The sequence below is a fragment of the Ornithodoros turicata genome, chromosome 8 (genome assembly GCF_037126465.1).
Source record: "Ornithodoros turicata isolate Travis chromosome 8, ASM3712646v1, whole genome shotgun sequence".
Lineage (NCBI taxonomy): Eukaryota > Metazoa > Arthropoda > Arachnida > Ixodida > Argasidae > Ornithodoros > Ornithodoros turicata.
In genome coordinates, this window is record NC_088208.1 from 39,905,883 (window position 1) to 39,923,637 (window position 17,755).

Consider the following 17,755-nt stretch of genomic DNA (forward strand, 5'->3'; position numbering starts at 1 on the left):
CCACTGGAGAATAAAAAATGAGAACATAGACATTTTTACAAATGTAAGCGCCTCCTGTGGCACGCAAGGGCTCATGGGAATTTAGAGCTCATTAGAGCATCACACGAGAACCAGAGGCTGAGGTAGAAGAAGAACAACAACATTCCTGGTGTGCGCAGCGGAAGCGTCAACCGGGGTGGACCATAACCGAAGCAGACGACAGAGCAGTGTCCCTCAAAGTTCCCATGCTGCTTTGCGCCGCGCGCTTGGTGGCGCGCATGTTTTTAAAATCGTCTAAAAGACGATTTTGGGAGGTATTGGGTCAGCTTGGTGATGATAACCCTATCATTCGTGGCAATGGTTGGCGCACAGCGTGCTATGCGGTGAAGCTATGTTTTTTAGAGTGTCGAAATAACGGAAAAATAAGAACCCTTCTCTCTTCAGTGAGAATAATTTGTGTCTTCCAACGCCCACGTCCAATCACAAAAGGTCGAACTCCAGTAAACGAATTCCATCCCACCTTGCCATTTCGTTTAATCCCGGCGTCTCCCAATGGAAGCTCCGTCAGCCGTTGGTTTTCGATAAAGCACGACGTGTTTTTCGTTCGCCCAGCAGATGCGGTCGATACGCGGCTGAGCATTGAACGACGGCTACGCCCAAGTTGGTGCTCGAGCTAATTTGGAGCAGCTGAAATGCACGCACAGATCCGGCTCTTTCTAGGAGTGGCTAATGAAGCACGTATGGAAAGACCGCCATATTTATCCTACTTGGTTACTTGACTGAGACGATGGACGTTTCCCAATCCAGCGATGTTCCCTCGTTGGTTGGTTGATGGCGCTGCTGTCAGGGGATGCCTGATTGGACGGGAGCCACACCTCGTTTCCTTCTATACTGAGCACCGGGATCGTGAAGGAATGAAAAAAACGGTGAATTTTCTGCTGGTTAAGCATGCACATATCTCTCTGGAGCAGTCTTGGGTAGTAACTACGTATGTTACTTTTAACTTGCAACTGTTACTAGTTACTTTTGGGGGTAACTAGTTACATTTCCATCAGAGAAGTAGCTTTTAACTGTAAATAGTTACTATTTCTGTGAATGTAAGTGCAAAATGTAGTTACTGGAATAAATGTCGTTCTTTTTATTTTTTTTTCTTCTTTACCCTACCTACCGCGTATTAACTTATACTGCGTCTGGTTAAGTGCAAGACAACTCTTATCGCACTTCAGTAAATGTAAATAAATGCATGCAATTAACAATTGAATCACCCTCTCATGGTCATTTTTATAAAAAGTAACTGTAATGTAACTAAGTTACTTTCTCTTAGTAACTGAGTTACTCGACCACGAAAGTAGCTATAACTATAACTTAGTTATTATTTTTGGCAGATAAACTGTAATTGTAACTCAGTTACTTTTTAGAAGTAAATTACCCAAGATTGCCCCGAAGTAACATGGATGTGCATATCATAGAACTGTCGTGTTGCCGAGAAACTAAGATGGTGAAAACGAACGTTACAGCAACAGAGTTAGCATGGACGTCTGTTTCGAAACACACTTTCGTTTTTTTGGCTTCACGGGGTTGTGCAATAAATAACGGACCAGCGGCATATCGCCGAGCACGTCCGTTCGTTGGCGGTAGCCAAGGTCGTGCTAAAGACTCGGAGGTGCTGGGTTCGAGTCCTACCACCGGCTGTGCTGTCTGAGGTTTTCCCTGGATTTTCCGACAGATTTTCAAGACGAATGTCGGCACAGTTCCCCCTGAAGTCTGCCCAGGACGCACACTAACCACCCTGTCCCCTACTTCTTCCTACCATCCTATAAAAGACTTCGCAGAAGAAATCAGAGAACTCTGGGGAAAATTATGCTGGCAGCGCCAGTAGGTGGCGCCGGCAGGCTTGTATACTTGTACAAGATACAAGGGAAAAAAATAACTCGGTAAAGTATTAAATACTCAATCTTGAAACGTATTTAGGATAGATTGTTAAATACCCTTTCAAGATTACTTTGACGTCACAGTTGGAAGTCGCTATCAAAGAAGTATCAAGAGCGCCAAGTTGAAAGTGGCATTACCATAAAGCATTATCATTACCATTAGCTCGCAGGAACAACTGCTTTTCAAAATTACTATCTGATAGCGACAGAAACGACAGAATTTACTGTCGTTCTTTTCTCTTTTCTTTTTTCCTTATCGTTGCTTTAACCTCATAAAGAGTTATGAATATACTTACGTTCCCTCTCCCGCACGTCGTTCGGCACGGGTCTTCTATCCTGCCTGATCTCGATGGTTCAGCACAACACGCCGCCTCATGCATGCTCCCAAACCCGAGGCGTTGCCCCATGCCCAAGAGGGACGTGGATGTCCCGAATATCTCAGACGCGCGCAAGGCGCATTGCCGAGACAGAAAGACAATATTTCGCTCGACCTCAGTGTTACCCACAGAGTCGTTAAGGTTTTATTAAGTCACTAAGTTCGATTACTGAATACTGAAATTTGGAAGTATTTGCATACGACTTGTTTTACGATACGTAACTCAAATACGCTATACTCAAGTTGATGAAATGATTGACGTTTTCATGGCGCAGCGCAGCGATACGGCTTCTTATCAAGTTACTGTACAGGTCTGCCATAGGACTCCTATAGTATCAGAGCCGGCGCACTACTTGGTACGACGTGGAGAGGACATGTTCTGGACATAAATATATGCAGCCGTCGATGCAAATTCGAACTGTGAACGTGACAACGCTTACAAGTCACGCTGTCGGCTAAAGGAAATGTTGTAAGAACCATCACTGGAGACAGTTTTCCTCCGACGGTATATTTTATTTTACCATACGCGAGAAAAACGCGGAAATGTCGGTCAGACTACTAGGCGTGCCCCTCTTCTGCATCATCCTAAGGGTAACGAAAGCTGTTTATAACTTGCACAGTGACAGTGAATTGCGGTATTTGGTACGTTGATCTTCTTGTACGTCTACGAATACAGGTCGGGTGTTTGGAATGCACATAGACAAGGACGGAAATCTACACTATTCCATGTTGCGTGTGTTGTGTCACGAAATGTTGCAGTAATCAAAACAACGAGGTAAAGCTCTATACTTTCTGCTTTCAGGGCGAAGACCTCCTACACTGCAGATCAATGGGCAAGGGCCACAGACAGCGAAGCCGGCGGCAAGCCATTGTAAGTCATGTGTTGGTTAACGTAACGTTATGTGATGGCAGGGCAAGGCAATGGCAAACTACCTACAAGAACGTACCCATCGTGGTGTATTCTCAATTTACCATCGAGCTCCGCTTCGTCGATACGCCGGAGGCGTCAGACATCGTGGGGGCCGAGCACGGCTGTCTTACGCCGTTACCATTGTTACCATTGATGACCATTTCCAACGGAAGTATTTCTATAGGGTCATGCGCTGTGTTGGAGGCTACATGTAAAACTGAACGGCCCTTACTAAGGCAAGCCGAGCGCAGTGTAAAGATGGCGGTTTCATCTGCAACGTGCACAAAAGGGGAACAGCATCCCCTTAGGCGTTTCACCGGCAAATGGAATGTCTGTCACACAACATGGAGATATTTTCACGGGGAAAATATAATGAATAATCTTGAATGAATGAATAATAATGAATGCTTCAACTGTTAGGGCTTTCGGTTGGGGGCACCGACGCAGCCTGACATGGAATATCGTTCTTCGGCCCAACGTGACCACGTACTGTTAGATCTGCCGTTCCTGGTGTGCACCACGTCGAACTCTGCAGAGATGTCCACTATTTGAGATTAAAAACCTGTGTTTTTATCAAATTCAGCAATTTTTTTACCACTCGGACAGCTCGAGTAAAAACGAGGCGACCCCATCAAACGTCTCAAAGAATCCCCAATTTCTGACTGACCCCCCCCCCCCCCCAGCGCCACTTCTCACCTTATACTCCTCACACTAAATCCTTTTTCACGGTTAACCGAGTCTCCATCATCAACAAGGCACCCCTGTACTCGAGTTCTGCCGCCGAGAGAATCTTTCCAACGGAACACGTCCGTTCCTCCTTTGAAAAATATGACGTCCCTTTGGAAAGGCGGCGGTGCGCATCGCCATGCGACGACTCTTCCAAGAAGGCTTTCGTCCCTAACCCGTGTTAGTAAACAGATCGGACGAGGTGAAGGGTGTCCAGTGAAGCGTGGACCCTGCGGTCACTGAAAGCGCCCCACCACCACAAAGACCATCCTTGCGGGGCCTCTCGTCACTCCCCGGCCCGAACCCCACAATGGACAGGGGTCATACATGTCGAGGCTCGGACCGCTGTTCGCAGAATGAATGAGCGCCGAAAGTTGAGGGTGCAGGTCTTTCGGCGGTCGGATGAATCGGATTAAAGGATTGTTCTGCGCTGAAGGTTTGAAGGACGTGTGTGCGCGCTGGTGGTTGTCGGGGGTTAACTGGAATATAGTTTGAGAATGATCGGCCAAGTGTGGTGAAGAGGTCTGGCACAGATGGGCATGTGGGTTTGGGAGTGATATTGGTATTGGCTTTGTGGAATAGGACCTTACAATGGAGAATAATGAAACGAAACACTTACACGCGAGAGAACAACAGAGAGGGACAACATGCAGTTCCAAGCAGAGCGACGAGAGACGCTCCGTAATTTGCTGCGTTATTGATTGGACCATAGGAAGAAATCTAGGCTGCGTTATGATTCTTCACTGTAGTCGGGTCCGCGGTCGAAAACGACGAGGACGAGTCTTCAGTGGCATTCGAGATTCTCGGGACGCGACGTCTGCAGTCTGCGGCCCTGCAGCTTTAAAGGCCTCTACGAACGATTCAGTGATTCATTAAAGGTCTTTAGGGCCTGTTACCTAGCTCAAGTCTTGGCGTTTGACATACTTTTTTTTTACCACACCACCAAATTGCCGGCGACCTCCTGCCGGGTCCGGACGCGCCAAGCTTGGATCACTAGAAGAATGATAATTGCCCTTTCTCTAACTAACAACATCACCTTCTCCGACCGAATCAATGGCATTCTCTCTTAATTTAATGTGGCACTTTATAACTTTTTACCGTCACGAGAGTGACATAGTCACCTTCAGGCACACCGAATCCAGACCGCACACACAGATCCTATAACATCTCTCGGGGTATCCGTAAATTACCTGGGATATACCTCCGTGACTGGTCCCTTTTCTTTTCACGGCAGTCACAGCCTATATGCCCCGTGTCTTCTCAGAGGCCGAAGCGACGCACCTTTGAAGGAAGCGTCTCGAAAGGGACACAATGACGCGCAATGTCCGAAAATGGTCTTGGACACAAAAGTCCATGAGGGGACACACGGGTTCTCCGTAAAAGGACCTCAAAAGGCCACCCACGGTGCCTTCGCGGAATGGGTCCGAGGTCCAACTGCGAGTTTCCGTTGTCTCCGCTCAGCTGGACGTCTTGTCGATCCCATCTCGGGTTCGCTGGAAAGTCGAAGATCCGCCGCTAAAGTCGCGCTCGATAAGTCGCGGGGGTTTCGTGTGAAAAGTTGAGAAGTCATTCAAGTCGCGTGCATTGAGTGTGAATCTTGGCACTGTGGTGGGAGACAGCCCGTTGTTTCTTGTTGGATGGTTCGAAAAATAGGAGACTCTTGAGAAAGGTGGAAATGTTTATGAGGTATCTCTGTGTGTGTGTGAGAGAGAGACGGTTTTTGAATACGGCTGTGGGAAACGGTTCTGTGGGATTGAATTCGTGAAAAATTGCGTTCCGTTTGTGACTGGTGATAAATGCACAAGGACTGTCCGACCTAACCGACAGGGGGCGATTCTGCGCAGTGGAGCTATCTCGCATATTCATCTGATGATGGTTCACTGTCTCTACACTCTTACAGCAGACGAAGTTCACTGCCTCTTACGGCAGAACTTCATCACATAAATCGGTGCACACCACCATTGCACAGAATGATACCGTTATCACTCCTGACTTGTGGAAAGTGCGGGGCGTACGCCTTTCTGTGACAATTAACAACTCCATAAGTGTCACAAAAAGGCGTACACCCCCAGTTTTTAACACATCAGGGAACAGAACGATGTCATTTGAGACGGTGGCTGGCTATAGGAGCGTGCTAAGCGGTGAAGTTCTGTTTTGAGAGTGTAGGAATGTGTTTCTCCTTCTTTGATTCGTTACTCAGAACCATCTTAGTTGTATCTAAAGAAAAGAAAGGAAGTAAATCCCAATCGGTTATTATTGATAATTTTTGCGAAATTGCCGTCGCTTCCTTGACAACGCCGTTGCCCTATACGAAATGTTGTTCCTGATCTACGTTTATGTGATTCCTTTTTTTTTTTTTACATCATTCACCGACTCATTTCTTGTGCATGGAACTGGCAGAAAACGAATGCAGTGCCTCACTCTCAGTTTATTCTGCCTTCACGCGCGAAGGTGTGAGACACCACACTTGTTTTTCTCACTTGTGTTCCAAAGCGCGACTGACGGATGTCTCGGCCTCCACGCGCTGCTGGGTCAGCTGTCGGCCAGCTGTGGCCTTGCGATGATTGTGGAGGATACCCAGTTTATCCATTTGACGTGTTTGTGTCTAGTCTTTAGGCAAGGCATGCATAGCCCAGCAAGTATACGTGCTCTCAAGGTGTACCAGATAGAAAAAGAAAAAACATAACAAGGAGCGTAGCCGATGGATATATGGTCCTGTCATGACAGCAGGGAGAGCGGACTTTCAAGCATGCAGATTCCGAATGAAGATGTACTCTGGACTTCTAGCAAGGTACCAGAGGATGCAGACTGCGTTACTCATGTTATGTTTTGGCCGACGAACACACCAGCAGCATGGCAGAGTGGATATGGTATTCGCTCATTGCTGGCAACTCCAAGGTAATGCTGAGGACTAGGAGGTGTTGGGTTTGAATCCTTCCACCGGCTCCGCTCTCTGCTGTTTTTTTTTTCTTCTTGCTTTTCCGGCACCCCTTCAGGACGGATGTCGGCACAGTTCCCCCTGAAGTCGGCCCAGGCCGTATATTAACCCCTGTCCGCCTTCCACCAGTGCCCCGCCCACGGCCATAGGCCTAGCTCCGATAAAAGTGCACTTGGAGATCAAAAGGAGACCAAAGGAAGATCATACACAATGAACTGGCACTCGAGCACAGGCACATTCCCCGAACCCAAGTTTGAAAACAAGACTCGAATGCCGCTCCTGTGTCGCAATATCGGCGTCCAGACTTCTCGGTAATCTAGACACGACCCTCCAGCCGTATTTCTTTCTTCCCTCTCTGTCTTTTTTTTAAAAACGAAAGTATCCAATATGAGGTACTGAGCAGTCTCAAATTTTTCCTCAAGACTCACGAAGCAGACGAAATCGGAACGTCATACGTCCTTCTCACGCTCTACTCTGATACGCAACATGATAAGTATACAGGCAGCAATTAACCCTTTAATATTTGCTCTTCCTGACACCACTTTCAGGTGCCGCGACAAACGCCTTCGGAGCTTCTTTGAAAGTGCTCTGATAGACACCTCTTTTAATAACCAGCGTGAGGCATACATACAAAACAATAGAAAGGAGGAAAGCATCGTGAGAGACGCGTAGTGCATTGTCCTGTAAGACACGAGGAACGCGCAGGGCGTGCATCATCTTCTGCATGCGTCCTGTCGCCCGGAGAGACTGGTAGGACCAGTTTGCGCCCAACGGACCCTTTCTCGCTTAGCATGTTTGCTCGCGTTTCTTCTTTCGTGCGTCTCATGCAATTAACGCTTCAACGGAAACAGCGCTCTTGACACAAGTGGGTATATACTACACGTATACGACATGTTGCGTCAAATGATTCACGAGCGATTCCAAAACAGTGCTCTCCAGAAGCTCAGTGTTGCTCCAGGAGTAGCAAGCCATACCGTCTGGCTGACCACTCCAAACCGATAATAAGGAAGGAAGGAGCTTGTGTTGGGGGTCAGGAGTAATATAGCGCGTATTTCCACCTATGTCACGGCTAGAGATGTAAAATTTCCGGAAATTTTGAATCGCTCGAAAAAAAATGAACCGGTTCTTTTCGTTTTTTTTTTTTCCGAAAAATTGAAAAAAATGGAAACAAATGTGGTTACTGCTGAGTCGAAGCATATTGCCGGCCAAACCACAGCATACAATGAGCTAGAAGCTTTTGCTGTGTTCATCCTCTAGGCATAAATGCAGAGCAGAGCATCCCATGAGACTGCTGTGTACTCAGCGATAGGTAATTAGAACAACCTGTCCGCTCCGACCAGAACTCCGACATTATGTGAATGCGATGACGATCGCTTGGAGCGGCTAGACGGAGCACTAAGTTGGTGGTTGTTGGCGGATTAGAGACACCTAAGGCACTGTTGGCGGGTTGGAACGCATCACAGGCACGAAAATTTACATTTTTGAATTTTGTCGCCTGGAAGTTTTGTGCTACTTTTCCGGAGACGAGGAAAAAACAAAAGCTTTTTTTTTCGCCCAAATTTCCGTTTTTTTTTCCCGGAGCTTCGCATCTCTAGTCATGTCTTCCGTGTGTCCTGTGAAAGACGAGACAGTATAGATTTCATGCTGTCGTGGTCTGTAGCGTCCCAGGGCTTTTCTTTATGTGTCGTAGCCAGTCCTCTCTGTAGCGGACTGCACTAACAGATAACTGCGAGGAACAGGTCAGGACGTATTGGCAAGATGAGCGGTTACACCTGTTTGTGTTCTCTGTCTATCACGGTAATTTCATTCTGTGCTGGGAAACCTACACGTCGCACTAGAAAGAATGTTGCACCAGGGATGGATTATTTCGGAACAAACAGCTAGACAATAATAGACCCCACATTGCTGTAGACGTCCAGGAAGTGAATAAAAAGTCAGCGATTTTACTTTTGGTGCCATCTTTCGGTCTTCAGCACACGTACACATACGGAGATGATGATGATGATGTGCGTCATCAGGATGTGTTCGATGTGTGCCCTGATTCTGGACATATGATTCAGTTCGTCTCGTTCAAACCTGTTCTGTGTCACATTCCCTCCTGGCTTTAGCAGGCCTTGGACATCCACATACAGCTTTTCGCAATCCCGCTAAGGTCCATACGTCAGTGCTTCCCTCTGATCCTGGACATGACGAGCCCTGTTACGAGCTACTACAAGAACGTCTATAAAAAGTGCACTATCCCGTTTTTCACGGAAAACCGTAAAAGTCCCACCTAAAAACGCAATGTCCCGTTCAAAGACGGAACACCTTCGTTAACGAAACGACTTTTTCCGCCCCCTCTTTTTTACAACAACAACAACAACAACAGTCCTCTCCATTCTCGTCTCTTCCTCCAACCCATCCCTCCCTCTTTCTGCAGAAACGTTTGCTCATAAACCACCTTCCCACAGCAACACAATAGCGCCTGTCTTTTCGAAAACCCGCAGAAGAAAGAGCAACGACAAGAATCTCGCACAGATTCGTCTTTCCCGCGAAGTCGTCAAAACATCGACGACCACCGACATAAGAACTGTCCACAAACAAAACTTTCTAATTGCATTTACGACGCGAGAGAGGAGGACAACAGAAGTCAAGTATATACGCATATACAGGAACACGGTCGAGTCCTTTTCTTGCACGCTTTCTTTTCTTTTCTTTCTTTTTCTTTTTTCCCCCCCCGTGATCTGTGACGTTCCCCAAGCGTACCGGAGTAGCAATCTGCACAGGTGCACCAGGTCTGACGAGAAAGACAAGACTGGGGTGTGTCTGCTCGGCGTATGAAGCAGGAGAACTTCTTGCTCCGTTTGAAAAATCACCTGAACGGTTGCCCTCTCCTCCTCCTTCTTCGCTTGTATTTTGCCCACTGTCTTCTGTCTGTGAAGTCCTTGAAGTGCCACTGCATCGCCCTTCCCCCCCAAAAACACATTCCCCACCATGTGTTGTTTCGAACGGAAAGAAAATAGAAGACGAACGTCGATACATTCCGGACATAGCGATATGTAGGTTTGGAGCTTTGTGGCCCCCTTGGATTCTTCGGTAAAGAAATGAAAGAAGAATGCGCATAGTTTTCTTTTCCTTTTTTTCTTTTCAGCCAGTGTTGAGTGGCGCATTAAGACTCGGTTTGTTTGTTCTGGTTGAATGATTTGAAATATAAAACGGTGGCCCAACGAGATTTTTTTATTTGTATTAGCGCTGCGAGGCAACTCTGGGGTACGAGTGGCACACAGACGTGGAAAGATGGAGAGAGGACAGCTGGAAGGAGTGGGGGACAGGGGGGGTTAGTATGCGTCCTGGGCCGACTTCAGGGGGACCTGTACCGACATTCGTCTGGAAAATCTGCCGGAAAACCACAGAAAGCATAGCCAGAGCCGGGACTCGAACCCGCGTCTTTGCTTAGGCGTTACAGTTAAATGTGATCGGAGCTGTACTGCGTTGCATGCTTCGCGCTAGAGAGTGTTGAGTGGCGTATTAAGACTGAGTGTTAGTTCTGGCTGAATGATTTGCACGGAGACCCAATGAGATTCTTTTTTCTTTGTTCCTTGAAGTGTTACAACTTAATGGGGGTTTGGGCTGTACTTTGTCACGTAAGTGACGTATATGTTGATGACCAGTATTCGTTCTCGCTGAATGGCCCTGAATGTAAAGCGCAGAAGGGCGTTTACATCGAGAGAGCAGTGGAAAGTGGGAGCGCTTTAAGCATACGACTAACCATCTACTTCACGACCACAAAGCAACATAAGATATATAACGGTAGCAATAAGTATAGCTTGGCCAATGCAGGTTTAGATGAACGCTAGATGAATTCTGTGTTAGTCTCATCTCCCCAGTTTCTTACTTACATGATTGCCCTGAAGTAAGGGAACTACCCATGGAAGTATAGGCCCCTTTGCACAGACAGCAACACAAACGGTGTCTACTGTCATCAAGTAGGGGAACTACCTATGGAGGTGGGTCCCCTTACACACGCAGCAACACAAACGGTCTGTATTGTCGTCAGGTAGGAGAACTACCTGTGGTAATAGACCTAGGCAGCTAGGCCCCCCTGGGCATCTACTCTATCTTCTATTGAAGACACGAGGATGGGCCAACGCGCATTGCTCGACCACATTGCCTTTCGAAAATAGTACTCCTCTGTCTTACATACAGGATAGCAACTCTCCCAAAGGAAGATTCCACAGCCCAGTCCTTCAATAACAGTCAGCACACATTGAGACACGCACAGAGACTTTGTGCGTTAGAGACACACTGTTCTTCTTCGTCCAGAAGAAGAACAGTCTCTGCTCGAAATATCGGTTCGCAGGATTTTTTGTTGTACTACCAATTGTAAGGATGGTGTATCTATATGGATTTGTGAACGCTGTCGTCTGCTTCACACTCGCGTCTGTCAGTAGCGTTAGCTTCCCTCGGAGACAGAATGTCAGAGACTGGTCGATTAGGGATTAGGAACTTTAATTAAAGAAAAGAACATCATACAGAGACGTCCAGGGCACGTCTAGCCCCACCTTGAACTGTCTTCCAGCGTTGTTTGCCGCTCGTTCGCATCGCTTGTGCGTTCGTAGAACCAGTTTCGGTTTCGGTTTGGTTCTATTACAGTAGGTTCGCAGCTTTTATGGTGGTCTCGACAGGTTCGAAACAAACAAAACGCTGGTGATTCTTTCTCATAACGGTATTCAACATGTAAGCTCCATCAACAAAAGACAATCAGTATATCGTTGGTATTTATTGTCCACTTTGTGTCTTCAGGAATTACGCAAGGATTATTACGTTATGGGGCATCGATCCTTATTGTGAGGGGATCATTATTTCATTCCCCACATCACCACCAGGTAGAGTATCGCCCCTGGTGGTCATCTCAAAATAAAGTCGTCGTTGTTGTTTGGTGCTTCCATCGGCTTTTCAGTTCTTTAGACATGTAGGGGAAGTTGTGGCAATTTGAAACACTTTTTTTAGAAAACCGTCCTAATTCTAAACGTACTTGGATGTGTAGGCGTTTCAGTACACTAGCTGAACTGTTTATCCCTCTGGATACTGTGGAATAAAAATTACGCGAATATTTCGCGACAATATGGCCAAAAGCTTTTTATTTTGCAACAGGAGGCAGTGTTTCAATATGCCTCAACCTTGGGGCACCTGGCAGCAGGCTACGGGTATGTTCAAACAATTGCCCGTCGCATGAGACAGGAATCAGGGATCTGCCGTGCAGTCATGGCAAACGTATAATAGGTCTTTCTTACTATACAATCCCAATGTGACCAGCCTTTGCAAACCGTGCGCTGAACCTATATTCCATGAAGTCATCCACAACAGTATTTGGGCGCCGTTTATTCCTGGACGTCCTATAGGCTTTGCTCTGCTCAATGTTTGCTGTGTCTTGTTTTTCTCTGCGATGGACATACCACCGTTACATTTCCAAGTTGAAGCACTTGTTGCAATTTGACCCATAGCGACATAGCACTAGTAAACGCCATTTTGCCGCCGAGGGAGACGTCATATGTTACTACAGCTTGGGAAGTTGAGATTGCGAAAGAAGAACCTACAAGTACGTCCCAACTTTCGTGCTTCTTGTGCGAGCATTCTCGAGCGCACAAACAATAAGTATAGTCAGATAAAATTTGCTTTTGATACCAGGAACCGCTTTTTGTTGTCTGGGTGCCGATCCACTCAACGCAGCACCGTAACGCTGTTCTGAATAGAGCAGAAGTGTGGAACGATGCTACCGTCGATAGGTGGAGCTGCTTGCGCCAGAAGGGGACCAGAAAAGTTGTCTGTTTCAGTGTGCTAGTCTTTCCCCTACACCTACTGACACATACTTTTATTGTTGGATTGGTGGACTTCTGCTTCATTTGTTTCTGGTTTTCCTTGCTGACCCTTTATGGGGTGCTTTAATACTTGCCTTATTAACCCAGCAGTATAAGCACAGATAACCGCATGAGGTCGTGAGAGTAGATATGCGTGAGGTAGTGATGTCCTTCAAGCATGAAGATATATGAGGCAGCAGGACCAGCGATAGTGTTCCCTTCACCATCCTGTGCGCACAAAAGTTAGCCCTGACCTTTCTGGCGTTTTAGAATTAATGAACCGGTCATGTCCAATATTATCAGGTACAAGCTTATCAGTAGCATATATTGGTATGATTCTGCATCCTGTCCTTCAAAGAAGTGCAGTCGTCGTGCACCTCTCGTCATTGTCTTGTCTTGTCGTGTCTTGTCTTGTGGTTTGTGCTGGTGAAAGGGCTCGCCGTTGTCGGCCTAACAGAGGTGGCCAACGTCACGACTGTCGCCCTGGAGGAATGTGCGTCCTGGGCCTACTTCTGAGGGAACTGTGCCGACATATGTCTGAAAGCGTCTGAGGAAAACCCAGGTCATCAGGTAACACTCGACCGAAAAGCGGGCAAAGCCAACCAGGGTCCACCGCCTTCCGTATAGGCCATTTGCCTTTGGGGCAGCGAAGACGATGACGAATGTTTACGAGCGCTCAAGAGATAACGCGTACCTACCCAAGCTCCGGGGCTCAATCTTGATGTGCACATAGCGATCGTTATAGCTATTTTTCAAAATTTGCGCGCTCATTCCGGCACGCGCATTGGCCGTCAACCGGGGAGCACGAGCGTTTAGCAAGCGTTACGGGATAGCGAAAAGTTCAAAATTTAGCCCCCGGTCAATAAAAACCCACGCCAACGTTTTCTTCGTTTTCGTTCACTCTGTCCACTGTGCCTCGGGGGCGGCCGCGCCTCATGTGGCGAATTTCCCATTCAACATCGCTAATTTAACTGTTGTCGTTGTTGAGCCAAGGCTTCTGGGGTTAGTTACTTGCTCTGAGACTCCGTTTTTTTTCTCCCTTACCGCCTCAAGGATTCCTAGAGCATAGTGAACCTCTAGAAGCCCTGTCTTCCGGCCGTATTCTCCCTCCCACGTCCTACCTAGAGGATGGTACTGCCTTCGAAGTGCCCCCATTCTGCCACAGCGTTTGTCGTTCACATCAGGCGCGCGCTGGACCACCGTCCATCAGCTCTTGAGTGAGCTTCAAAGAGAGTGGACTGTGGCGACACTGTTGTTCAGTTTGTGGGATAGTCGTTAGGTTAAGAGGAGACAGTCAGATTGTACGACGGAGACACTTTGCGTGACTGAAGCTGGCAGAGAAGGGGGACCCCTTGAAGCGCAGTTTGCTCCAGAGATCCCTGAGTAGCGAAGCGAGAATACGGCGGTCAGTTTCTTGGTGTCCCTGGCCTAGGAAACGCTATAATATGCTAAATGATTTTGTGACTAAAGGGAGAGTGAGCTCTAGCGAGAGAACTCCTGTCGAGTGTTTTTCCTTCCTCACGCTACTTCTTGCATCATTCGTCTCCTTCATTCTTCCTTCAACCAGGGGAATTATCGTAGCATAGTTGGAGTCTACGTTCCGTCGTACCATGTCCTTGGTGGTTCACAACCTGCCTAGCTGTGCTCTCTGCGTAGTTTCCCCTGCGTTTTTCAGCGCACATTCCAGACAGATATCGGAACAGTTCCCCCTGAAGTCGGCCCAGGACGCATGCTAACCCGCTGTCTCCTTCTGCTGTCCTCTCGCCATGAGTTGCTTTCGCGAAGCTGACACACAATCAGCAGTCACAAGCAGAGAGAGAGAAAGAGAGAGAAGACAAAAAAACAGCAATTTCTCCTTATACTTTTTCTTTTCTCAATCCAGGCCTTGACATGCATCACGGCCAGTGAAGGAACAAGAACACACCTCATTGAATTTAACTCACTTTTTTTTAATGTCGACTCCCTCACTTCTGTAAAAAATATACTAGAATGACGAAACCCAGCAGCCAGAACTGCAGAGCTTTGATCGAACCTGTTGGTCTTTTTCGTTTTGGTTGTGTCCCTTTCTCTTTTTTTTGGTGGTAATAAAATAGAGCTCAATGTACATTACACACACACACACGCACGCACGCAACGTCCTTGCAGTCCATGAAAGCGACGGAGAGAGAGAATGGGGTCGTTGTCGCACTTCACGATAACGTCACTTCCGGAGATCACACACGCACCGATCGGGCGATTCGAACATGCTGATGAGAATGAAGCTATCTTACAAGAAAGGTGTCGAGTCGTCCATGTGTTCAGAAGCACAGGGCGTTGTATATAAAACAATGGAGCGACACTTTGGGTCAAAGTGTCTGGGGGAAAAACAGACGTTTGTTCCCTGTCCGTTCGGAGTGTTGCCAAGACATGCCGGAAGAGGTTCACGTTCTGCACCTTCTTGGATGTTATGACGTGGTGCACTCACGCGAAACGTCGTTTATTTTTGTTGCCTGATGTACAGTCGTGTGAAGGGAAACCTTTTAAGCAAGAAAGCAGGCCTATATCATCGTTTAGTTTTTGCCTATCGGTGGCGTCCTTAGAAATGAAAAGACTACCAGAGTTCCTAAGAAATTCTTGGCGACATCAACGCACTGACCAGACTAGACGCTTAAAAGAGCGTTGCTAGGGTTTCCCAAAACATTCTCCATCGTCGAAATTGTAAAAAAAAAAAGAAGTACATTCGTCTAAGTTGTTCGTGTTTGTTCGGTGGTAACGATAATGCGCTGTGGCACCAGGGTCGTGTGGTTGTGTTGGATATGCAAAAGTGGAATTGTGTACCGGAGGTCGCGACAATGATTTAAGTAGCAAGCGTCGTAAAAACCTTCTGGAAAGACTTACAGGAAGGCATCGAATTAAGATGTGCAGTTTAAGTACAGCTTTCTGGATATGTCTGAATGTTCTTGGTTACCTATGGGAGGCTGAGGTAGCGTTCGACGGAGTAGCTCAGAATGTGCGTATATCCGCACTTGAGAAACTATATCTTATCTTCACATAAAAAAGCTTCGGAATCACAATAACTAGAGTGACCTTGTTCAGCTTGAAGCTATAAGTCGAGATATGTTCCGAGAATGAATACTCTTTCAGGTGTGGTCTCTGACTTAAGAGACCGTCCTTTTTCTTTTTCTCCCGTGTCACCTGCGTGTCTATATTATCATTTCGAAGTAGATACTTTTTTTTTCTTTTTCTCTCTATATGTTGACGAGTCGAATCATGACGCCTTAAGATGACCACACTAAATCGCATTGGAATTGAGATACGCATGGCAGCACGTCTTGGCAAGACTCCGACCATGGCACGAGTCCTGTTGAGGTAGTTCACAGTGCACGAGGGTCCTCTTCAAAAGGCGTACGAGGCCCCCGGTAGCCGGGGTCAGTAGGGTGGAGGCGGCAAGTGGTGATGATGCGGACCGCCTAATGGTGAGTGCTCGTTGCTCGGAGGTGTGGGCATTCCGCCGGGCTGGCAGACATACCATTCGTTCAAGCTCGTCTGGGGCGCGTGGTGGATCTGCGGAGGCGGCGGCGGAACGTGGTGAATCGGTTGCTGCGTCGAGAGTGGGCCGACAACGGCAGGATTTGCGGCGTTGGAAGAGTGGTTCATGGTACCGAGCGGAGTCCCGTGGTGCGCTCCGGGCGCAGAGTCCGAGTCGTATCCCGACGCCGACGACGACGAGGGCGATGGCGGGGGCGGCGGACTCTTGCCGTGCACCTTCATGTGCTTGCGCAGGGAGCTCGGGTGCGTGTAACTCTTGTCGCAGCCGCGGATCTTGCAGTTGTACGGCTTGTCCGACGTATGCACGTGGGAATGCTTCTTGCGGTCGGAGCTGTTGGCGAACCGGCGGTCGCAGCCTTCGAATTCGCACTTGAATGGCTTTTCGCCTGCAAAAAGACAGAACAGGGAGATACATGAGAACCGATAGTGTTTGTACTTCTTGAGAATTTGGCGGTTTTGTGCTCTCGACAATTAAGCGTCGGTTGCGAGGTAGGTCAAAATCCTAAAAAGTCGCCATAACGCGCCATGAGAAAGTAGTCAAAAGTCGACAATTTTCCTTGCATATAGCAAATACCGCAGCAAGTGGTGTGCACAGGCATCGTATATTGAACGAATGAGTCTCTAACAAGTTCTAAAACCCCAGCACACAAACGAAACAGTCGGAAGGACATCATACCGGACTGAGACAGGACGGATCATCAAGGAAGACAGTAATGAACACAGTGGGCGTACTGGGGCGTTATGTGGTGCACGATGAAAACTACCGCTATTTAGGGGCACAGGGGTTTGAAATGTAACACAAAAGTAGCCAGCAAATAGCCAAGTCGCCATTGCCTAAATTTCGGCGCCACGACAGTGAGAAAGTAGCTAATTTGACGCGAAATAGCCAAATATGGCAACCCTGTCCACCGACCATTCAGCCTATACATATGTGATGGTGCAAACATGTTACAGAACAGTCACTTTCGACGCAGTGCTTGATAAGCTCTGAACAGGAGAACACGCATATTTCCAAAATGCATAAAAGCAGAATAGCATAACACTAACTTGCACGCCACACCAAGACTGTCACCCACCGGATACGCTAACTGACAGGAACTCCAGAGCCACGATGCGGCTGAGAATGTTTTCGTTTTATGTATCTGTATAAATATTTCGGTTCGCACAGCTATAGCCAGGACGTAACGGACCTGAAACCCAAGCGAAAAAAACCGAAAGTAGTTGTTGCTTGACAGGCTCTTTTTCGACAAAACCAGAAACACGCGAACAAAGAAAAGAAAAATCGATAAAAACATTTCACGCACACCAAAAGGAGGGTCGCAGCAACAATAAAGTTCCAGCATATCCCTGCATGTATACACGCGGAAACTAAAAAATACAAAAATGAAAGACAGGCAGACATAGTTTCCTGCTCGTCGTACAGTTTATTATATTCGTTCCCTCTCTCAAAAGCGTTTTCCACCGCAAGAGGGAGCAACGAATATATATATATTTCCTTTATTCCCTCTTACCATATTTATTTTTATGGCA

At 47.3% G+C, this 17,755-nt stretch overlaps 1 protein-coding gene across 1 annotated transcript in view; it reads right to left on the reverse strand.

Moving 5' to 3' along the window:
• Positions 1-14,631: 14,631 nt before the first annotated feature.
• Positions 14,632-17,755, reverse strand: part of LOC135367323 (zinc finger protein ZIC 4-like) — a 45,672-nt gene continuing 42,548 nt past the window's right edge. Inside the window, exon 2 of the mRNA XM_064600538.1 lies at positions 14,632-16,611. Within this exon, the coding sequence (XP_064456608.1) occupies positions 16,106-16,611 (506 nt within the window). The 3' untranslated portion in view covers positions 14,632-16,105. The remainder of the gene's footprint in view (positions 16,612-17,755) is intronic.